At 32.7% G+C, this 23,680-nt stretch overlaps 1 protein-coding gene across 3 annotated transcripts in view; it reads left to right on the top strand.

Moving 5' to 3' along the window:
- The window catches only part of LOC114326559 (uncharacterized), a 72,579-nt gene that overhangs the window by 21,838 nt on the left and 27,061 nt on the right, over positions 1–23,680 (top strand). For 2 of the 3 annotated variants that reach the window (XM_028274952.2, XM_050657225.1), the window contains exons 2-4: positions 14,902–15,167; positions 18,560–18,697; positions 23,550–23,654. In XM_028274952.2, coding sequence (XP_028130753.1) covers positions 14,906–15,167; positions 18,560–18,697; positions 23,550–23,654 — 505 coding nt within the window. In that variant the 5' untranslated portion in view covers positions 14,902–14,905. Of the gene's footprint in view, positions 1–13,849; positions 13,914–14,901; positions 15,168–18,559; positions 18,698–23,549; positions 23,655–23,680 lie in introns of those variants that run through there. The other variant, XM_050657226.1, reaches the window with a different exon arrangement.

Below are 23,680 nucleotides of genomic sequence, written 5' to 3'. Positions count from 1 at the left end.
GAAGACAATTTTTCCGCCCTCTTGTTTAGGTATTTTAATTTAATGTATACTATACAGTACATACATTAATTATAGAGAACTTTTCAGCAAAAACATGTTACGGATTTTAATGTAACCTTCACAATACATTTAAATACATTTAATTTCCAATTTTTTTACGTATTTCCAATACGTCTTCCAATATCTAGATGACGTATTTAAATGAATTGTGAAGGTTGCATTAAAAACCGTAACAACAGTTATCATTATTTTGCATCATACAGGTTAGATTTTACATAAAAAAGTGGATCTAAGTTTTACAATCACGTTTATTAATACAAAATTATTTTACTTTAACCAATTAGATACATTGATATTATTTAGGTAGGTATCACTTAAGATTAGGTAGGTACACCTTGACGATCGACAAGATTAAATAAAATCAATTTTTAATTAGAACTAGAACGATACTTTAATGTTATATTTTTATTTTTATTGCAAAGTAATATGACTATTTGTTAGAATTAAGAACAAAACTTCCGTCTTCAATTAAAAATTTATACTTCTACTTTTTTAAGAGCAAAGTATTTTATTGCACCGTCAATGTCTATCGCATCACAAACCTCTTGCTCAATAGACAAAATAGCCAAATTAGTTAGTCTTAGAGTACTCATTGTCGATCTTAAATAATTTTTAATCAATTTCAATTTTCAAACACTTCTCTCACAGCTGGCATTGCTTAAAGCAACTGTGAAAAATATTCGGAACATTATTAAAATATTGGGCAGAGTATCTTCCAGCTTGGATTTAACAATAAATTTAAATAATTTAATTGAGTCTGCGTTAATCAATATAGTATAACAGCAACGAAAGTCCGCAGTCAAAGTCTTTCCAGCTTGAAATCATGCTCGTCAATTTAGATAAACAAACTTATCCGTTAACTTCTGTAGCTGTTGAACACACTCACGAATTTCTACAATAACTCTATCTAAGGAAGAAAATAGTTTTCGTCTCAACTCATTTTCACAAGACATGTTAGCATGTCTAGTTCCGTCATTAAAAATATGCTTTCTTGTTATGCGCCTCCGAGGTTTTATGGAAATTCCAAGTTCTTCACACATATTTTTTGCATAACCTACGGCGCCATTTGCCCATTCCTTTCTTTTCTTTGTCAATATCATCTGCGCAGCATTTACTTTCTGAGCGCACAATCTTATGTCAAGTCCTCTTGTTTGTAAATATTTTGTGCATCATTCACTTCATGTAGCACCGGTTGGTACAGGCCCAAAAAACAAAGAAAGGAAAATGACTGCATCGAAACTAGTAAAGCACCTGTATATGTCCTAATATTTACGCTTTTACCTGCCTCAGTTTTTCACCTGCTTTCACCTCAGTTTTTCCAAAGTGACGACAATGTCTTTGTAATGATGCCATGTCACATTTACGGCATCGCTTCTTGCACTCCACCGCGTGTCTTAAACCCTTTTTGCTTTTGCCTCTAGCTGCTATCAGAACTTCCCAACGATGTATCGATGAGGAAAAAAAAGAATAGCAACGTTTTAAAGTGCCGAAAAAAGTTACTGAATCCACCTCAACTGAGGCAGTGTGTAAACAAACTTGGTTTAACGATTGATTTGAGCAAGGTACGAATTCTGCTTTAGGATTTATTTGTTGAATTCTTTGCTGAACTCCTGAATCCTTTCCAGCCATCTTCTTCTTAAAGTGCCTATCCGTTCCGGATGTTGGCGATCATCATGGCTATCTTGACTTTGTTTACCGCAGCGCGGAACAGTTCAGTGGTAGTCGTGTTAAGTTAGCCATAACAGTAGTATTATCATAATATGCTTGCTCTCTACAGTTGCTTTTATCTAGACCATCAGCTTGAATCTTGTTCAAAATCATCTTTGAAATTCCTTCAGCAGTTGTGTCTTTAGTTTCAATGAAATCTATAGAAGATTCCATTACTTTTACTTCCTGATTTTCAGTTACTACGTATCTTAATAATTGACTTGTTTGATCTTTATGAGAAAGATCTGGAGTGCTGTCGAATATAATTGAATAATACTTAGCCTTTTTTATTTGTCCGATGATATGTTGGCGAACATTTTTTCCCAAAATGGCAATAAATTCGTTTTGTATTTGTGGTGACATGTAAGTGATTGAAATTTTGCCACATATTTTAGACCTTACAAGATGTTCACGAAGTACAGGATCGTATAGACGTTTCCCACAAGGCAGTATATAGACGTTGTTGCCAGTCGCTACAAAATATCATTCAAATTACAAATTATAAAAGTAATGAAAAATTCCGTGCTCCCTTCAATCGGTCCGAATTTGTAGTTGCGATAAAAATATAAAATGTTTCAAATGTTTACAAAATATTTTTATTATTTATTGTTAAATTTAGCCGCCCCCTAAAAAGTGCCGCTCGGGGCGGGCCGCCCCTACCGGCCCCACTACGCTACGCCACTGGAGCTTGTAGGATATTAATGTAACGTTCTATGCATAAGAATAAGAAGAATGTACTTGTCATTTTCAGTTTTCAATTGCCAAGTAACTTTTGGTTAGAATCTTTGCATTTTGCAATATGTTCACATGTTTATAAAATGTTCTATTTCTTTATTTTAAGTATATTTAATTGAGCCATCTCCATTTATTGTCAATACATACCAGAGATACTATTAAACTGTTAAAAAAATAATCCTACACACCTGTTAATTTGTTTAGATAATATTTAAACAAGGTAAATACAATTGACATTAAGTGTTATTGTTAGGTACTTCAGTTGTATTGTTAAATAGACTTTTTTGTATGGGGATTCACAATGTTGATTACTATCTGTAAATATCAGATAATTATTTTTTCATTAAGTTTTTTCTCATGTTTCATGAGTTAGCACAAACGGGTAGGCAGATAAGTGGACTATAATAAATATTTTAAATGTTTTTAAGTTAAAAGCCATAAAATCAAAGTAATGCAAGTGCAATGTATTAATAAACAATTTGACAAACCAGCGTATTTAGAGTCGCTGAGAAATTTTATTAAAAAAACTGTCTCATCCTAATGATTAAAAAAAAATGCTTCGAATATATCACATTATCATAAACTGTTGAGACAGCGCACACATCCTATATTTATGTTCTAATTTAATCTATACAGAAATCAAGAATGGCAGATAACCAGCGATGCTAAAGAAAGAAAATCAGTCTCTAAAATCTATTTTCCAACTCTTTTAGGGACGCAAGAAAATGAAGAGTAGGTATATTACAGACCTGCAGTAAATTGAATGAGACTATGAAAATATAGAAATACCGACGATGATTCAGAAACAACATTTAGAATGAAAAGATCCTAGCGACTGGAAAATTGGGATTATAATATGAATGAAACAAATTCTAATCAAATCGTGGGAATACGATATTGACGTCCACAACATATTCATAAATTTCAAACAGGCCTACGCTCAATTCATAGACACAAGTTATATCAAATAATGCATAGCTTTAATATCTGCTTTACACTAACAATAAATTGAACAAGAAATTGACCAATTTATTCAAGGCCAAATTTGACTTGTTAAAGCACACTTTGACATCTAAGTTTGTTCGTTATCAACTTCACGTGAAGAAATTGACGAAATAGAACACTGTGACAGCATAATAATTCTAATTAGATTTAACTAGATTTATTATGCTGTGTCATTGTATTGGTACTACTGAAAATATTGACACGTTTACAACATTTATTCAAAGTTCCTTCAATTTATTGAAGTCAAAGAAACTTTGACTTCCAAGAAATTCACGAATTTATTGACGTGAAGTTAATAACGAACAAAATTGTTGTTTTTTGAACACGTCAAATTTGGCCTTGAATGAATTGGTCAATTTCTTGTTCAATTTATTGTTGGTGTAAAGCGGGTATTACATCCATCAAAAATGCATTAGACTAGTAATAAAATCAAGAAGAATGCTTAGAATAGCATAGACACAGACAAATACGAACACGGAAGTATTGCGAAAAATGGGCAAATAATACGAAATAATAAATACAATAAAAATAAGAGGAGCAAGGAGTACGTATAGGAATAAAGAGGGTGGTTGAAAAATTTAAGAGACTGGTTTAAATGCAGTTCTATAGAGTTCTTCAGATTAGCGGTAGATGGACCCTATGTCCTGTATATTGGAAGTTACCTGTAACATCTTTGTCTTTTAATTTATACCTATTTTTAATCTCATAGAACTTTTCTTTTGAGTTTTATGGCTTAGAATAGAAGCCTGTTATAGACATAGACACAGAGATGATTTTAAAAACGGTCTGCTCTGTTAATTAAATAGTGAAAAACTCTGAAAAGCCAATTTAGCCCAGTAAATGATCGTTTTAGACTCTAATTTTCAGGGGCAACTCCGAATTCCAGGAACATTTGGATTTAGGTTCTACTTACCCTTCACTTCAAAGTTGAATTTGTGCCGTTGGTTGCTTTTACTTGGGGGGTGACAGTCACCCCTTTTTGGGGGGTGGAAAATATACGTTCAAGATAAGCCCGGAAGTGGATAAATTGACTGATTATAAGCTACTTTCGTTGTATAGAGTTTTTTACGTAAGTCGATATTTTCGAGTTATTTGCGATTGAAAATGTTTATTTTTAGACAAAAAAACTACGTTTTCAGATAGTTTATCGCAAATAACTCGAAAAGTAAATATTTTATCGCAAAAAATATTCTTAGCAAAAGTGTAGCTTATAAAAAAAAACGAAAAAAGTGGTGTATCAGTAAAGTCTATTAACTTAGTAAAAGCAAAGATGTAGCTCATGAAAAATACGTTCTTATTCGTCGAACTCCAAATCGAATATTTCAATGTGAAATCACCGAAAAATTAAGCAATTTTCGGGAAAAACTTTTTAACATTTTTTAAAGTGCTTAAAAAAGCTTTATTTTTATTTTTTTACAAAAGTTTTTAGCATCAAAAATCAACGAGTAACGCTGAAAAAAAGTTGACCCTTTTCTTGGTAGAAACAATCGTGAAAATCTCCCTCTATTTAGCACCCTAAATAAAATTAATCGTTACCGCCTTACCATTTACTTTAAATGTATGTGTATTACCGGGTGTCCACTTATATTTTTCCCCATTTTAACTGCCTATAACTTCTAAACGGCTCAAGATAGAAATATGCGGTTTTCGCTGAAATGTTTTATTTTAGTAAAAGTTTTGTCTGAATGGATTGAATTTTTCATATCGCTTTCAAATACGAAAACAAAATGGCGGATTTTTGGAAAAAAACGTTGTTGACTTTTTTTTTAAACGGAAAACCCAGTATATTTTTTTGTAAATTGAAAGAAAGGTCATTCATCTATCCATCGATGTAAAGTTTTTCAATGTCGGTTGTCAAATCACTGAGTAATTAATTTTTAAAATGAGAGGTGCAACGTGGATATCACATACCTAAATAACATAAATAAGCAAATTGATATTATGTTATGTGATTTCCACATTGCATCTCTCATTTTAAAAATTAATTGCTCACTCATTTGACAACCGATTTTAAAAAATTTTATATCTCTGGATAGGCAAATGACCATTTTTTCAAGTTACAAAAAATATACTGGGTGTTTTAATAAAAAAGTCAACAACGTTTTTTTTTCAAAAATCCGCCATTTTTTATTTAAAAGCGGTATAAAAAATGGTCATTTACCTAAATACTTGAAAAAACTGTCATTTACCTATCCAGCGATACAAAAAAATTTAAAATCGGTTGTCAAATGACTGAGCAATTAATTTTTAAAATGAGAGATGCAATGTGGAAATCACATAACATAATATCAATTTGCTTATTTGTGTTATTTAGGTATGTGATATCCATGTTGCACCTTTCATTTTAAAAATTAATTACTCAGTGATTTGACAACCGATTTTAAAAAACTTTATATCGCTGGATAGGTAAATGATCTTTTTTTCAATTTCCAAAAAAAATACTGGGTGTTCCATTCAAAAAAAAGTCAACAACGTTTTTTTTTCAAAAATCCGCCATTTTTGTTTTCGTACTTGAAAGCGATATAAAAAATTCAATCCATTCGGACAAAACTTTTACTAAAATAATGTATTTCAGCGAAAACCGCATATTTCTATCTTGAGCCGTTTAGAAGTTATAGATAGTTAAAATGGGGGAAAATATAAGTGGATACCCGGTATTTATACGATCTGTAAGTTTTACCGGTAAAATTCTTATTTTTAAAATAATGTGGTTTTATAGTAAAAAAACTTTTCTGAATTTTTCATAATAACTTAAAAAGTATTAGTGAAAAAAAAAGAGTAAAAATCTCAAAGAGTAAAAAAATGTAGGTTTTGCTGTTATAAATAGGCTAGTTTTATTTTGTTTTTCTGTAAGTCAAAAATTGGTTAAGATATGGCTGTTAAAAGTTTCCATACACTCGTGCTTTGTGACTTGTTCAAGCCCTTTCAACTATAACCTTTTCAAAAAGTAGCACTTTAAACCGGTGAAACTGACAGATCATATAAAAAATAGATAAGTAGAGTAAATTGTTTGCAAAGCGATAACGATTAATTGCATTTGGGATGCTATACACGGGGAGATTTTCATGATTTTTTTTTACCAAAAAAAGGGCCCAACTTTATTTTGAGCATAACTCGCTTATTTTTAATGCTAGATACTTTTATAAACAATTAGAATAAATCTTTTTTAAACACTTTAAAAAAAGTTTAAATGAGTTATTCCCGAAAAGTGCTTCAATTTTTGGTTACTTCACGATGAAATGTTCGATTTGAAATTGGACGAATAAAAACGTATTTTCCATGAGCTACAAATTTGCTTTTGCTAGATCTATAGACTTCACGAATACACAACTCTTTTTTTTTTCTAAACTACATTTTTACTAAAAATATTTTTTTCGATAAATTATTTACTTTTTGAGTTATTTGCGATAAACCGTCTGAAAACCAAAAAGAATTGACTTACGTAAAAAATATACAGGGTAATTGATTAGTAGGGTAAAGCTCAATAGCTCCGCTATAGTAATAAATAGCAATAAAAGTTTTTATTTTATATATATAAGATAGCTATATTTTATTTTATATTCGAAATCCTGTTAACTTCTCCATCACAAAAATATAAAGGTTTGTAATGTTATACAGGGTATTTACAAAGTTATAACCAATATTGTATGAAAATCGTAACAAGTTCAACTCCCTGTATAAATAAAAATAAGTACAACAGCAATGGTTTATTAATGCCATATTTTAAATTTATTGTCAAAATTTTTAAGAATTATTGATATTGCTTATTTTCTTTATATCAAATACAAGGTGAGTCAAAACGCAAGTACATTTTTTTCTCAGTAATGTTAAATGGAACACCCTGTATTTTATATCATTATTGAAAAGTAACATTAACGTACTTTAATTTTTATATAACATTCCCTATGCCCAAATTTAATAGTTTTCGAGATATTTTCATTTTTCAGAGCAAATTATTTTAGGTGTTAAAATTTATCAAAATGTTAAGTAAGCCATGACTGCATTGACAATTGAAGATTTATCAATCCGGTAGTCAATGTAACACTGTAGCAAATAAAGAAATAAAAATAATTTATTAGTAATACATTTTACAAACAAAAACACAACCACTACATGCAATATTTTTGAAACAATTAAAAACTATCTTTTTATGTAAATGCAACAAATAAACAAAGAAAATTAGTAATAAATTTTCCAAAAAAACACACAAGCACAAAATACAATATTTTGTGAAGACAATTAAATACTCCTTTTTATGTAAATGTAACAATGTAACAAATAAAGAACAAAACATAATTTATCAGCAATACATTTTGCAAAAAAACATGTTGAAAAAATTAGAAGCTAATTTAATAAAATATTTTTAATATTTAATTACATAAGGTGTTCAAAATTATCTCCTAACACATTTATGTACGCCCAAAAACGATCATTGAATGAGCTACTTACTCTACGGAGCATTTGTAAATTAACACATCGAAATACACTTTGTATTCTATTTTTCATCTCATCCCTTGTTGTTGGAGGTATTTTATAAACTTCATTATTAAAGTAACCCCAAAAACATTAGTCCAGTTTATTAAATTCTGGTGATTTGGGTGGCCACGCGGTCCATTGAAAAATGAAAATGTCTCGAAAAGTAATAAATTTAGACATAGGGAATGTTATCTAAAAATTAAAGTACGGTAATGATACTTTTCAATAGTGATATAAAATACAGTGTGTTCCATTTAAAATTACTGAGAAAATAATGTACTTGCGTTTTGACTCACCCTGTATTTGATATAAAGAAAATTAGCAATATCGACTATTCTTGAAAATTTTGACAATACATTAAAAAATATGGCATTAATAAACCATTGTTGTCTTGCTTATTTTTATTTATACAGGGAGTTGAACTTGTTACGATTTTCATATAAAATTGGTTATAACTTTGTAAATACCCTGTATAACATAACAAACCTTTATATTTTTGTGATGGAGAAGTTAACAGGATTTTGAATTTAAAATAAAATATAGAGTGTTCCATTTAAAAAAAAACATAAGTTTGGTCTGCCACTATTTTATCGAACACCCTGTAACATTCTAACTAATTTTGTAATGTGAAGCACAAAGGTGGCTAAAATTTTTGTTATTAACTTTTATTGCTATCTATTACTGTAGCGGAGCTATTGAGCTTTACCCTACTAATCAATCACCCTGTAGAACGAAAGATGCTTGTAATCAGTCAATTTATATATTTCCGGGCTTATCTTGAACGTTGTCTTTTCACCCCCCGATAAGGGGTGACTGCCACCCCCAAGTAAAAGCAACCAACGGCACAAATTCATCTTTGAAGTGGAGGGTAAGTAGAACCTAAATCCAAATGTTCATGTAATTCGGCGTTGCTAATGAAAATTACACGCTATCGCCGTATTTCCCGTTCATTTACTGGGCTAATTAGGTAATAAGATATTTCATCGCAATACATTCCGTCAAATTTATCGTTTTTTATCCATGTTTGTTTTTAAAGTTTATTAGTACGGAAAAAATCCTAGGCACTTGTTAATTTTTTTAGATAATATTTTAACAAAATATACCTACTTCACATTAAGTGTTTTTGTTAAATAGATCTACTTGTATGGGGATTTACAATATTGATTGCCATCTGTAAATATTAGATATTTTTTTCATTACGTATATTTTTATCTATTGCGTGTTTTTATTTATCTTTCTTGAGTTCGTGTCAACTGGTAAACAACTAGTTTACAAAATATTTTAAGGCTTTTAAAATAAAACCCCGGTTTTAACTTAAATAATGTCGTCGATAAAATCAAAATAATGCAAATGAAATATTAGTCTAAGAGCTGGGAGCGGATTTTGTGCGTGATAAGTAATATGAAAAAAAAAAAAATAAATGATAGTTTTGCTTGTTTTCGATTCAGAGGGTTGCACACCAGCTAGACAGGCTGTTTCTACCATTTCAGGCTTCTTCAGTAGCTTTTATTAGCGTGCACACCTCTGAATCGAAAAATAGCTCCACTATCATTTTAAAGGGAATCTGAAAAATAATTCAAACTTCCCATTAGACGCGATACAGCGACATCTCATAACAAATTGAAGAGTCTCAGATGCAGAATCCACCAATTTAATAAAAACTAAAATGGTACATAGTAATTTAAACCTGAGACTTTTCGCGTTGAAAGTTCTTACTGGTACATCTGCGACTTTTTCAATTAATAAGACAGCAGACGACGAATATAGAAAACGAAAGGGAAACGATCACATTCCGCCTTCATCCTTTTCCTAGACTGATGAAGGCGGAATGTGATCGTTTCCCTTTCGTTTTCTATATTCGTCGTCTGCTGTCTTATTAATTGAAAAAGTCGCAGATTAAGGATGTACCAGTAAGAACTTTCAACGCGAAAAGTCTCAGGTTTAAATTACTATGTACCATTTAATTTTTATTAAATTTTTGGATTCTGCATCTGAGACTCTTCAATTTGTTATGAGATGTCGCTGTATCGCGTCTAATGGGAAGTTTGAATTATTTTTCAGATTCCCTTTAAAATGATAGTGGAGCTATTTTTCGATTCAGAGGTGTTCACGCTAATAAAAGCTACTGAAGACGCCTGGAATGGTAGAAACAGCCTGTCTAGCTGGTGTGCAACCGTCTGAATCGAAAACAAGCAAAACTATCATTTATTATTTTATTTCCTTTACTCGGTTTGAGTACTGAAAGTTCCTCTGCTGTCCTTTTCCTAGACGGATGAAGGCGGAATGTGATCGTTTCCCTTTCGTTTTCTATATTCGTCGTCTGCTGTCTTATTAATTGAAAAAGTCGCAGATTAAGGATGTACCAGTAAGAACTTTCAACGCGAAAAGTCTCAGGTTTAAATTACTATGTACCATTTTAGTTTTTATTAAATTGGTGGATTCTGCATCTGAGACTCTTCAATTTAATATGGAAAAACTATACGGGGATATGTTGAATTAGTTGTGTACATGACTTTCCCCAACGGCTGGAAACCAGAGTGGCGGACGAGGGTAGTTATAAGGGGTCAAATTTCCGGTTTTTATTATTTTTTTTGTGACGCTCATGATCGAGATAGTGCACGAAAATTTGGAAATAAGTAGGTCATGACGTAATTAAGTAAAATCTCTAGGGGCGGAACGCTGCATGGCAGACAAAGGGGTGGGGGTAGGGGTGAATATAAAAAATATAAAGGGTTTTTTGCGACGTTCTTGATTGAGGTAGTGCACCAGAATTTGGGAATAAGTAAACCATGACATAACTAAGTAAAATCCCCAGAGGCGGAAACCACAGTCGGGGACGAGGGTAGTTATAAGGGGTCAAAGTCGCGGTTTTTATTATTTTTTTTGTAACGGTCATGATCGAGATAGTGCACCAAAATTTGGGAATAAGTAGGTCATGACATAACTAAGTAAAATCTCCAGGGGTGGGACGCTGCGTGGGTGACAAAGGGGTGGGGCAGGGGTGAATACAAAAAATGTAAGGGGATTTTTGCGACGTTCGTGATTGAGATATTAAACCAAAATTTGGGAATAAGTAGACCATGACATAACTAAGTAAAATCCCCGGAGGCGGAAAACAGAGTGGGGGACGATGGTAGTTATAAGGGGTAAAAGTCGCGGTTTTTATTATTTTTTTTCACGCTCATAATGGAGATAGTGCACCAACATTTTGGAGTAAGTAGGTCATGACGTAACTAAGTAAAATCTATAGGGACGGAAAGCTGTTTGGGGTACAAAGGAGTGGCAGGCAGGTGTGAGTATAAAAATATAAGGGGTTTTTGCCGTTCGTGATCGAAATAGTGCACCAAATATGGGAATAAGTAGATCATGACATAAAAATTTAATTTTACTAAGTAAAATCTTCAGGGGCGGAACGCTGCGTGGGGGACAAATGTTGTGCTGCGTCACAAAAAAAAATAATACAAACTGCGACTTTGACCCCTTAAAACTACCCTCATCCGCAACTCTGGTTTCCGTCCCTGGAGATTTTGCATAGATAAGTCATGATCTACTTACTCCCAAATTTTGGTGTACTATCTCAATCACGAACGTCGCAAAAAACCCCTTATATTTTTTATATTTACCCCTACCCCCACCCCTTTGTCGGCCACGCAGCGTTCTACCCCTGGAGATTTCACTTAGTTACGTCATGACCTACTCAGTCTCAAATTTTGGTGCACTATCTCGATCATGAGCGTCACAAAATTAATAATAAAACCGCGACTTTGACCCCTTATAACTACCCTCGTCTCCCACTCTGGTTTCCGGCTCTGGGGATTTTACTTAGTTATGTCATAGTCTACTTATTCCCAAATTTTGGTGCACTATCTCAATCACGAACGCCGCAAAAAACCCTTTATATTTTTTATATTCACCCCTACCCCCACCCCTTTGTCGGCCACGCAGCGTTCCGCCCTAGAGATTTTACTTAGTTACGTCATGACCTACTTATTCCCAAATTTTGGTGCACTATCTTGATCATGAGCTGCACAAAAAAAATAATAAAAACCGCGATTTTGACCCCTTATAACTACCCTTGTCCCCCACTCTGGTTTCCGGCCGTTGGGGAAAGTCATGTACTCAACTAATACACAACTAATAGATACTCAAAATTTTTTGCTTTCGGTTGTGTAAAATATAACTTTCGATTTAATAAATCGTACAGGAAGTCTAGTTTTCGTGACTTCTGCAGAAAACATTATTTAAAATTTAATATCTGTCATGGTCATGTCAAACTAGAAATAAAAATATACCTTCTTTAATAAATAAATACGTCGACGTGATGACAGGTAGAAAGATACCTTAACGAACTATCCTTTATAGTACTTATGAGACCTATGCGCAAGAAAAGACAAGTACGTCAAACAACTAAAGGTAGACTTCCGCACCAAGCGACCGAGACAGGAGACCGCGACAGGCGACAGATAGGCGAGGTCTCCCCACGACTGCTCTCAATGCAATTATATCAGGGTAGTTCTGCAGCCCGCGACCGAGACCAGCGACCAACTATCGTCTAATCGCGACCTATCTGTCGCCTGTCGCGGTCTCCTGTCTCGGTCGCATGGTGCGGAAGTCTACCTTAAGAAAAGAAAACTGAGATATATAGGATGTGTGACGAGAGTAGATAAATATCTAATACTTCAGGTCATGATGCAAGGCAAAATCTAGCGAAAAAGATCCATAGGAAGGAGACTTAATTCATTGCTGAATAACCTGAGGGAATGGTGAGGATGTAATAATAACGAATTATTTAGGGCCGCCATCTCAAAAGGAAAAATCGTTTTATGATTGCCAATCTTTGAAGCGGAGAAGACGAATTCTTTATATAATATTTCCTAGTTTTGTTTATTCTTTGATTACGCCAAATAAGGTATCTGAAGGTAATATCGCCAAGCTAAGGTTTAGAATTTTTTTTGTTGGATAGTGGGTCATATTAAAAACGATGTCACAACTTGAGCTGTTCAATGAACTACTTGAAATTACGTAGAATCCACTAAAAAAATAATTTGGGTATTTTTACACATTCTCTGGACAATTTAAAAAAAAAGTCATCTTTGGCGATCTTTCCAACCCTTGTTGGCAATATCGCCAACCTATTATTTCGAATGTAATACGGTCTAACAATTGAACAATATACTTCAAAATGATATATTTGCTGAAAAATAACAATAAGTAAGTATTTAGGAACAATAATATTTTTGTACCATAATCTGGAGTGGTTAGCATATCTGAAAATGAAGTGTCATGTTTTTCTTCATCTGATGGTTCCATCTCACTTAACTCTATATCATCAGAATCACTGTTGCTTGTCGATGACTCTACGGCAGAGCGCTTTTTAATTTTTCCAACCTTCGACGTATCTGGAGAAAGTTGCCAAGGCAACCAAAACTCCAAGAATGGTTGGTAACGCCAAGGCGTTATTACCATCTATTGGACTTGGCGATATTACCGACATGCACATAAATTATTTGTAATTTGGTTTGCGAAGATAAGCAAAACTATTCAAAAATTCTGAATGCTTCTTTTTATTCCTTAGGAAACAAAGTACAAATCACTGAAATCAAATAATATTACTCATCAATAACGCCGCTCCAATCTAATAAACACAAAAGATGTAAAATTATAAACGGTACTCCTTCTACACCGAACACTGATACTCAACTGTCATAAACACCGCTGGCGAATCTAAGGTCATCGCAAACATGATCACGTGATTTAGAATACTATGAGGAACATATCCATATTGCCATTTATTATTTAGCAAACGTACTTTCTGAGAAATCACGTGTTGGCGATATTACCAAGCTGGCGTTATTACCTGCACATACCTTAGTTTAGTCGCAACATAGGGGGTCCCGTGGACACTTTTAGTTCGCCGCGATTTGATAGTGGTATTATAGGTTTTTTGGGTCGCTGAATCTAATGGAAGTGGTCTGGAGGCCCAAATGTGATGCGTTTAATTGTTATTAACAAATTATGGTAGAATTAGGTGTTTTTCAGGAATTATTAGAAGCCCTGTAAATAAATTGATAGTGTTAAGGTCTTCTCTGGTGTATTTTTGGTCGCTGAATCGAATGCGACTGGTAACGATTACTCAAAATATGTTCTTATTTTGTTAATAACAAAATAATAGTTTATTCGCCGAAAAGCTCGAAATGCGCTATCTACAGCAAGTTTGTAGTCTTTTTCATAGTATTTTTATACGCTAAATCGATTGGCGCTAGTCGTGATAGCTTAAACCACGTTCCGACTTTGTTATTAATGAATTACTGCAAAAATAACGGTTTATAGTACGTTCCCTAACGGTTTTTGCTCTAAATTTAAAAAAACCACTTGTATTAACATGAAATTTGGCATACACGTAGCTAACATATCAAACAAAACAAGTGATATTGTGCCGATGTGTGTTTTTAACCTGGGGGTGAGTTTCACCGCTTTTAGGGGGTGAAAAAAGAAACCTTTAAAATAAATCCGGATGTGGATAAACTGATTAATTCTAAGCAACTTTTGTTCTATACAGTTTTTTCACTAAGTCAATACTTTTCGAGGTATTTGTGAGTGAATATGTTCATTTTTCAACAAAAATTAAGCGACCAAAAATACACCAGAGAGGACCTTAACACTATCAATTTATTTACAGTGCTTCTAATAATTCCTGAAAAACACCTGTTTTAACCATAATTTGTTAATAACAATTAAACGCACCACATTTGGGCTTCCAGACCACTTCCATTGGACTCAGCGACCCAAAAAACCTATAATACCACCATCAAATCGCGGCGACCTAATTGCGACTAGACTAAAATAAAATTAAATAAATTTCTTGTACATTAAGTTTAGAATAATATTTTTAAATTTATACTTTATTTTATGTTCAAGGACAATGAAGGGCACACTGCTTTTCTTGGTCCTGTTAATATCATCAACTATTGCCCAACATCGAATAGTTAGAGCTAAGTTAGGTAATCTGGGAGCACCTCAAACCATAGATTTACCAGACTTAGGCTTCGCACAAGGTTTTTTACCCTCATCTTTGGCAAATGCTAAACATGTGAATATTAAAATAAGTAAAGCAAAATCTTCAGGATTTGGCGCAGGTAGTGGAAACGCTGAACATGGAGAAAATATTGGATTTACTGCAAGAGGTAAGACATTAGATTCAAAGTTATGGTGAATCAAAGTTATATAGGTGATTCAAAGAATCACCTATTTTTTTATAAATACAGTCTTTTTTGTTCAAAAATTTGTAATCACTTCTTTATTAACATTGCCTTTTTCTAAATTGTTATAATGTGTGAGGTGCATTCGTTGGATATTCTTATTGGAGGATAGTTCATTCGATTACATGAGATTAACTTTAACTTGAGAATACTTTTCAGAAAAACCATAGCATGTGTTATGCTATGGTGCTAATAATGCAGCCATTGAAGCGTAAAATAGGTTTTTACCTCCGAATTTTTTTACTATGAACCGATTTACATGAGATTTTGGAATTGGGCTTATCATACCCTTAACTTCAAAAGTAATATTGATCCGAACTCCGCTTTTTATTTTTAAGGGGTGAAAACAGCCCCTTAATGGAAAAATTGACATTGAGCTATTTTATCGTCAGAAAACCTGTTTAATAATAAAGAGTGACATTGTGAAGTGTCTTCTAACACAACAACCTCATGCTAAACTCATTTTCATCCCCTTGAAAACCGTACAACCCTTGCAAACAACCCCTAAATCGAAAAAATTTCCAAAAAATTAATTTAGTATGACAAAAAGATTTAAATATAGAGTAAATGATATTATACGTTCTCTATCTTAATTATTTAATTTTTAACCCCTTTCAACCCTTAAAATCAACCCCTCGATTAAAAGTTGTATAAAAAATTTCTTTTGATAAACTAAAAAGGATTTAAATATCGTTCCACGTTCTCGAAAAAGCTATGCTGGAAAATCATATGCTCAAGGTCTTTAACCCTTAAAACTACCCCTAAATTAAAACTTTGAATATGTATGATTATACATTTAAAAATGTTTAGTTTACTAAGTAGAAAAAATACGATTAGTTTTTGGGCCATAACTACCTACTTCAATTTTGAAGCTATCACAACTTATAAAATCCATTTTGAAGGTAATTAAAAGAGCTACAACTTTTTTCATTATAATATGTAGTGAAAAACCTTTTATTTTGAAACGGTGAAGGGTCAAAGGGCTTGAGACAGGCTGTGGTTGCGCTACCGCGTGCTCTTTAATCAATCATAATATCTTAGTCAATTTTTGTGTGATAGGAAAAACCAACAAACTAAAATTTTTGTCAAAAAATCCAATTTTTTTTTATTATTACACTTTTTTACATATCTTTCATTGTTTTTGAGATATTATGAAAAGAAGGTGGTTTTTTAAAAATGCGAAATTTTTTTTCTCTTAAAATCGTGATTTTTTCAAAAAAATATGTGTTTCAAAGCAGCGAAACTGCTAGAATCCATCAAACTCTTTATAATAAAGTTGATTCTAGACGGAATACGATTAATTTTAATTTTGGTGGAAATGGCACTTATGAAATCCATTGATTTAACAAAAAAAAAACATTAGATGTTCCTCTTTTCTTCATTACAGCGCACACATTTTATGTACAAAAGACTTTTAATAGTGCTCATTTTAAAGCTTATTTTAAGCACTATAAAATTCTTTCTCATTAGCATGCATAAGATTTATTCGCTCTCCGCTAGATGGTATTGAATACATCGATTAAATTTCACACAAAATAAAAAACTGTTTGATCTTCAATATCTCGCTTAGTATTGCACTTGGAACACTATTTAAAAAATCAATTTGTTCACTTTTTTACCTGCTATAATTTTTTTCAGTATAATATTATCGTTAAAATGCATATTTTTGGAGATATTTGCACAAAACTGTTAAAAATCATGAGAAAATTCCGAATTTTCAATTGCCAATAACTTGAAAAGTTTTTTTTGAAAAAACTCTATACAACATTTTTTGTTTAAAATTAGGTCTTCTATCAACATCTGAGGTTATTTTGAAACAACAATTTTCCACCACCGAAAAGGGGTGGCAACCACCCCCAGGATGAAAACGGAGTTCGGGTCAATATCACTTTTGAAGTTAAGGGTAGGATAAGCCTAATTCCAAAATTTCATGTAAATCGGTTCATAGTAAAAAATTTCTGAGCTAAAAGGCTTCAATGACTGCACTATAATCTTATGCACTGTTTAAAAACAGTAGAATTCTCTCGTTAGTAATTCATGAAGGAAAACCAAAAAACAAACTTATGATACTATCCCGACATCATTCAAACTTTACATCATCAAACTCAAATCTTATATTATGTACGTGACTTTCAAACGTAAATGATGTATTCTCGAAATCTTATTGATTTTTCATTGGTTTTTCCCTTCTATAAATTTCTTTTTTAATATCATTAACTGCATTTTACATCCCGCAGAGGGATGTGCGACGCAGTTTGTTTCACTTAACATAAAAAGAGAAGTTTTTTTGATTTTGCACTTTTTACCGTCTGTTTCTTTTAGGAACATATCTGAACCGTTCCACTGAATTTTATGTTCATTCTCGCATGGACAGTCACATGTCTGAGATCTGTAAAATTCTCTTTTTTGATATAAGATTCATCATCATTAAATCTTTGTTTGTCCAGTGTTGGACATAGATCTTCCTCATAGTTTTCCATATATTTAGATCTTGTGCCTCTTGCATGCAATTCCTATGACAACGTCTTAGATTATCAGTTCAACGTGTCGGTGGGCGACCTCTGCTTCCGTAGGTATCATCTCTTCATCTCGATTCTAGTATCCGATTTTTCAATCTGTTATCTGTCATTTGAGCCACGTAACCTGCTCAGTTCCATTTCAGTGTTGTTATTCTCTCTACTGTATCAGCCACTCCTGATTTTTGTTGTAGAGGGCGGTTTGGGATTGGGACTTTTAAGTTTTTATGATTATTTCATTCATAGGAGATTCTGACCAATAGAAAGCTACAGAAATCTAAATTAAATCGATAATTTTTGATAATTTCCCGTCGTCAAGTATATTACGTCAGATGCCCTTCGTTGCTACAAAAAAATACATTCAGTGACATTAATGACAATTAATGTTTTAAAAATTATAAAAGTGATGACTTTCAACCGTCAAATTAATATTTATAACTGTTTGTTTAATTTTACTAATTTGTACTTACATAAATAAATTACAATAAAATTTTGGTTTTGAACAGTTTTATTCATGAAATAATCTCAACAAAGTGCACTCGACCTCTAAAATTAATATAGAGTTTTTGCCCTCGTGACACTTTGACATAATTTCACTCGCCTTCGGCTCGTGAAATTAAAACTGTCAAAGTGTCACTCGAGAAAAATTCAATAACTTTAGAGCTCTTGTGCAACTACTACTGATAATCCTTTTCTATATGGTATTGTTACTTTTATCGTATCATATCTTATAAATATTGTAGGATTTTGTTCTTAGCTGTTCTGTTCCAATCAAAATAATTATCTTATGTTACTTTTAAGGTGCATTCTCCGATAATTCTGGTGCCAATATTAATGGAATTAGAGGAGGGTTTGGTTTTTCCTCTAATGGAGGTAGTACAGCAAGTGCAGGCAATACAGGATTTGGAGTCAAAGCACAGTTATCCGCTAACAATGCAGGTAAAACTTTGTATATTATGATAGATTTAAAATAACTCTTCAAATTCAATGAAAATGAAAATGATGAATACCTACACTCCATTTCAAACATTAGAATTAGTATGGGTGTATATTGCAAGCGAGTTTGTCATTCTGTGAATTATCATAAATTAATAAATTCTTCTTGACTGTTCTACAGCGATAATCCTCTACAAGTACTTGCCTAATACTATGGGATGCAGATATCTGCCTAATAATGTGGGATAAAGACTTTACATACTATCAAGATATTTACTCAATACATACGAAAAAAAAGAATTATTACCGAGATAAACCGATAATTTTATTTTATTTAAACGTATTTATTAAATTGGTAACAGGCATAATACCATTGGTAGGGGAGCAAAGTATGCTAAATTTGCAGTCACTCGAGCGTTATGGGGACCAATTGGGTTGTGATTATTAGGTCCTAAAATCAAAAAAACTTAAGTAAAATTTTCCATTTTAGCGGGCGCTTGTCATTTTTTAATTTAATTTTCCATTTCCAATAATCGTTTTTTCTGATTATAACGCCATCTATCCATAATTCGAAAAAATGTCTCGAATAAAAGTTGCTTATTTTTACGTAAAGAATCAAAATCTGCAATAAAAATTTAGGGGTCCCATTTAAGATTTTAAAGTAACTCCCCACCCCGCCCCCGTGGAAGGTCGTGTTTGAAACCATTGGATAGATTTTTCAAAAACATTTTGAAAGTGTATTTTGCAGTTTTTCGATCTGATGCTCATTTTGCGAGATATCGCGGGGTTTGTATTTAAAATTTTAAATTTACCCCCCACCCCTCTCCGTGGGGGTCATGTTTAGTACCATTCGATAGATTTTTGAAAAATATTGAAGACGTATTTTTTAGTTTTTCGATCTGACGTTAATTTCTCAAAATATTCGCTCTTCTTTTGTGAAACTTTTTGACTCACCCATTTCCTTACGCCCCGCTCAAATCGTCAGATTTTTGAAATATACACTCTCTTGCACGTACTTAACTTACCTTATCTTAACCTGACAATTTCGAGTATTTTTAACCATAGATATTTTTTTTCGGGCCCCCTTAACGAACCTCCCTGTGTTAAGAGCCAATATATGGTAAAAGTACATCTTCAGGGTAACAGGTATCTCCCATATGATAATCTGACGCAATGCAGTAACTGAAAAAATCCCCGCTTGGGCTCCCCTACCACAAATGATTGGGTGTCATCGGTGTTTATACCACTACCAAAGAAGAGAAACTCCAAGCAATGTGAAGACCATAGGATTATTAGCCTGATGAATCATATGCTGAAGCTTTTCGTACGAATAATACACATTAGAGTATACAATAAACTAGACGAACACACTGGTGAAACTCAACTTGGTTTTAAGAATAGCCTCAGAATAAGAGAATCACTTTTTTCAAAACATGTACTGGTTGAGAGATGTAGAGATGTCGATTCTGATGTTTACTTGTGTTTTATATACTTTCAGAAAGCTTTTCACCTGGTGAAACATGATGAACTAATAGATATTTTAAGGTCATGTAATATCGATGATAAAGGCTTAAGGATAATTTTAAACCTCTACCAAGAAGAAAAGGCTAAAATCAGAATAAAAGGCTAAACGTATGAAAAAATCAATATCGAGAAGGGTGTAGGACAGGGATGCGTCCTGTCAACTTTGCTGTTCAACGTTTACTCTGAGAAGATATTTAAAAAAGCCTTGGAAGGCACCTTGGATGGTATAATTATAAACGGGCAATGTATAAATAACCTGCGATAAGCTGATGATACGGTCATTCTGGCAGATAATGCTGGAGTACTGCAACGCCTAGTGGACCGAGCAACAACAGCCTGTAGGGAATTTTGAATGAAATTGAATACAAAGAAGACGAAGAAACGATGGCCATCATCACCAAAACAAGGTAAAGGTCAATGTCGACGGAACAGATCTGGAAAGAGTAACAGGAATAACGTACCTCGGAAGTAACCTTGACGAAACTTGTGACCATTCACTAGAGATCAGAACACGTCTGGAAAAGGCACGTACAGTGTTTTACAAAATGCAAAAAGTTAGGTATATGTAACCGCCAGCTCGATATCTCATTGAGAACTAGAATACTTAAGTGATATATTTTACCCACCTTGCTCTAGGGTGTTGAAACCTGGACAATGATAAAAGCAACACAAAAAAGAATCCAAGCATTCGAACTCTGGTGCTACCGTAAAATGCTCAGAATATCCTACATGAGCCATACGACAAATGTGAAGTCTTACATAGGTTGAACAAGGAAAGAGAAGTGCAGCCGATATGTGAAACAATTGTGCACTTAATGATAGAAGTATATAATTTGCACCACATATACTAAACATATAAAGGTTCAAATTTAGATGGGAGGCCATCTCAGACTTTGCCTTTTACAAAAATGGCGGGGATTCAAAATGGCGACTATACATATGTGACTAATAGCACGATAACTTTTGAACGAGACTTAAGATTTCAACCAAATTTGGTATGTAGGTCCTTTTTTTCATATATAAGATCGAGGTCTGGAACCAGAAGAATCGGTTTACCAGAGGTTATGTTTTTCCTAGTTTTTATGTAAAAATATGCTGTTTTTTTTCAATTCTTTCACCCTGTATGTATTAATTTTTCAAAAAGTTAATACCGCCATTGAAAAAAGGGTAAAAATATTTTTTAGGATATATTTTGAACTTTTTAGTTATGTTAATTACCATTTAATAAATGCAAAACGTATCTTCACATGTACCTATATGCGGCAGATTCGTGCAAATATTATAAGAATTATTGTGCATTTAATGGTAGAAGCATATAATTTGGACCTCATATATTACACATATAAAGGTTCAAATTTAGATGGGAGGCTATCTCAGATTTTGCCTTTTACAAAAATGGCGTATAGTCAAAATGGCGACTATACATAATGTGACTAATAGCACGATAACTTTTGAACGAGACGTCAGATTTGAACCAAATTTGGTATATAGGTTGTTTTTTGATGAATAATATCGACGTCTTGAACCGGAAGAATCGGTTTAAAATAATTTGTGTTTTTACTGTTTTTTTTTTATGTAAAAATATATTGTTTTTTTTTAATTCTTTCACCCTGTATATATAAATTTTTCAAAAAGGTAATACCGCCATTAAAAAGAGTGTAAATATATTTTTTAGGAAATAGTTTTAACTTTTCCGTTGTTTTAATTACCATTTAATAAATGCATAACGTATGTTCACATGTACCCATGGGCGGCAGATTCATTTTGAATGCCCGCCATTTTTGTAAAAGACTAAATCTGAGATGGCCTCATATCTAAATTTGAATCTTTGTATGTGCAGTATGTGTGGTCCAAATTATATGCTTCTTCCATTAAATGCACAATAATTCTTATATTATTATTTGCACGAATCTGCCGCACATAGGTACCTACATGTGAAGATACGTCATGTATTTAGTAAATGGTAATTAATATAACTAAAGAGTTTAAAATATTTCATAAAAAATATTTTTACGCTCTTTTCAACGCCGGATTACCTTTTTGAAAAATTAGCATAGCCAGGGTGAAAGAATTGAAAGAGAAACAACATATTTTTACATAAAAAAAAAACAGTAAAAACACAAATTCTGGTATACCGATTTTTCCAGTTCAACACCTCGATATTATTCATCAAAAAAAGAACCTATATTCCAAATTTGGTTGCAATCTGTTATCTCGTTTAAAAGTTATCGTGCTATTAGTCACATATGTATAGTCGCCATTTTGAATGCCCGCCATTTTTGTAAAAGAAAGAAAAACTGAGATGGCCTCGTATCTAAGTTTGAACCTCTATATGTGTAGTATATGTGGTCCAAATTATATGCTTCTACCATTAAACGCACAATAATTCTTATAATAGTAGCACGAATCTGCCGCATATAGGTACATGTGAAGATACGTTTTGCAATTATTAAATAGTAATTAACATAACTAAAAAGTTCAAGATATTTTATAAAAAAATATTTTTACGCCCATTTTAATTGCCGTATTAACTTTTTTAAAAATTAATACATACAGGGTGAAAGAATTGAAAAAAAAAACAACATATTTTTACATAAAAACCAGGAAAAACACAAATTCTGGTAAACCTATTCTTCCGATTCAAGACCTTGATCTTGTACATAAAAAAAACCCATACACCAAATTTGGTTGAAATCTGAAGTCTTGTTCAAAAGTTATCGTGCTATAAGTCACATAATATGTATAGTCGCCATTTTGAATGACGGCCATTGTTATAAAAGGTAAAATCTGAGATGGCCTCATATCTAATTTTGAACCTTTATATGTGTAGTATATGTGGTCCAAATTATATGCTTCTATCATTAAATGCACAATTCTTATAATATTTACACGAATCTGCCGCACTAAGAGAACTTATGCTTATAATAAAAGAACGGAAAACACAATATTTTGTTCACACCGTAAGAAATCAAAAGTATGAACTGCTCCAACGTAAAATCGAAAGCAAAATCAATAGCAAAAGCGGACCAGAAAGAAGACGCAACTCTTAGCTTAAAAACCTACGACAATGGACGAATATGACCTACGTAGCACTATTCAGGGCGGCTGCAAATAAGATTAAATGAGCAAATGTAATAGCCAACTTCCTTTAGGCTAAGGCACCGTAAGAAGAAGATTAAATTGGTCAGCTTCTCAATACCAGTCTTACGACGAATTAAAGTTATTTGTGGTGAATCAAGACTATGTAAAAGTACTGTTGATTAGGTATACATGAATTTTCATAAAATATCCATAATATTGTTATAAAATGTTATTAAACGTTTCTTTTAAGGTGTTAGAGGAGGATTTGATTTTTCCTCCAATAGAGGTAATGCCGTAAATGCAGGAAATACAGCATTTGGAGCAACAGGACTGGACAACTCCGCAAAGGATTCAGGTAAAACTATTTATATTGTCGTCATA

This window comes from Diabrotica virgifera, chromosome 7 (genome assembly GCF_917563875.1).
Source record: "Diabrotica virgifera virgifera chromosome 7, PGI_DIABVI_V3a".
NCBI classification, from domain to species: Eukaryota; Metazoa; Arthropoda; class Insecta; order Coleoptera; family Chrysomelidae; genus Diabrotica; species Diabrotica virgifera.
Note: the sequence above shows the minus strand (reverse complement) of the source record. Positions and strands in the feature narration are given on the sequence as shown.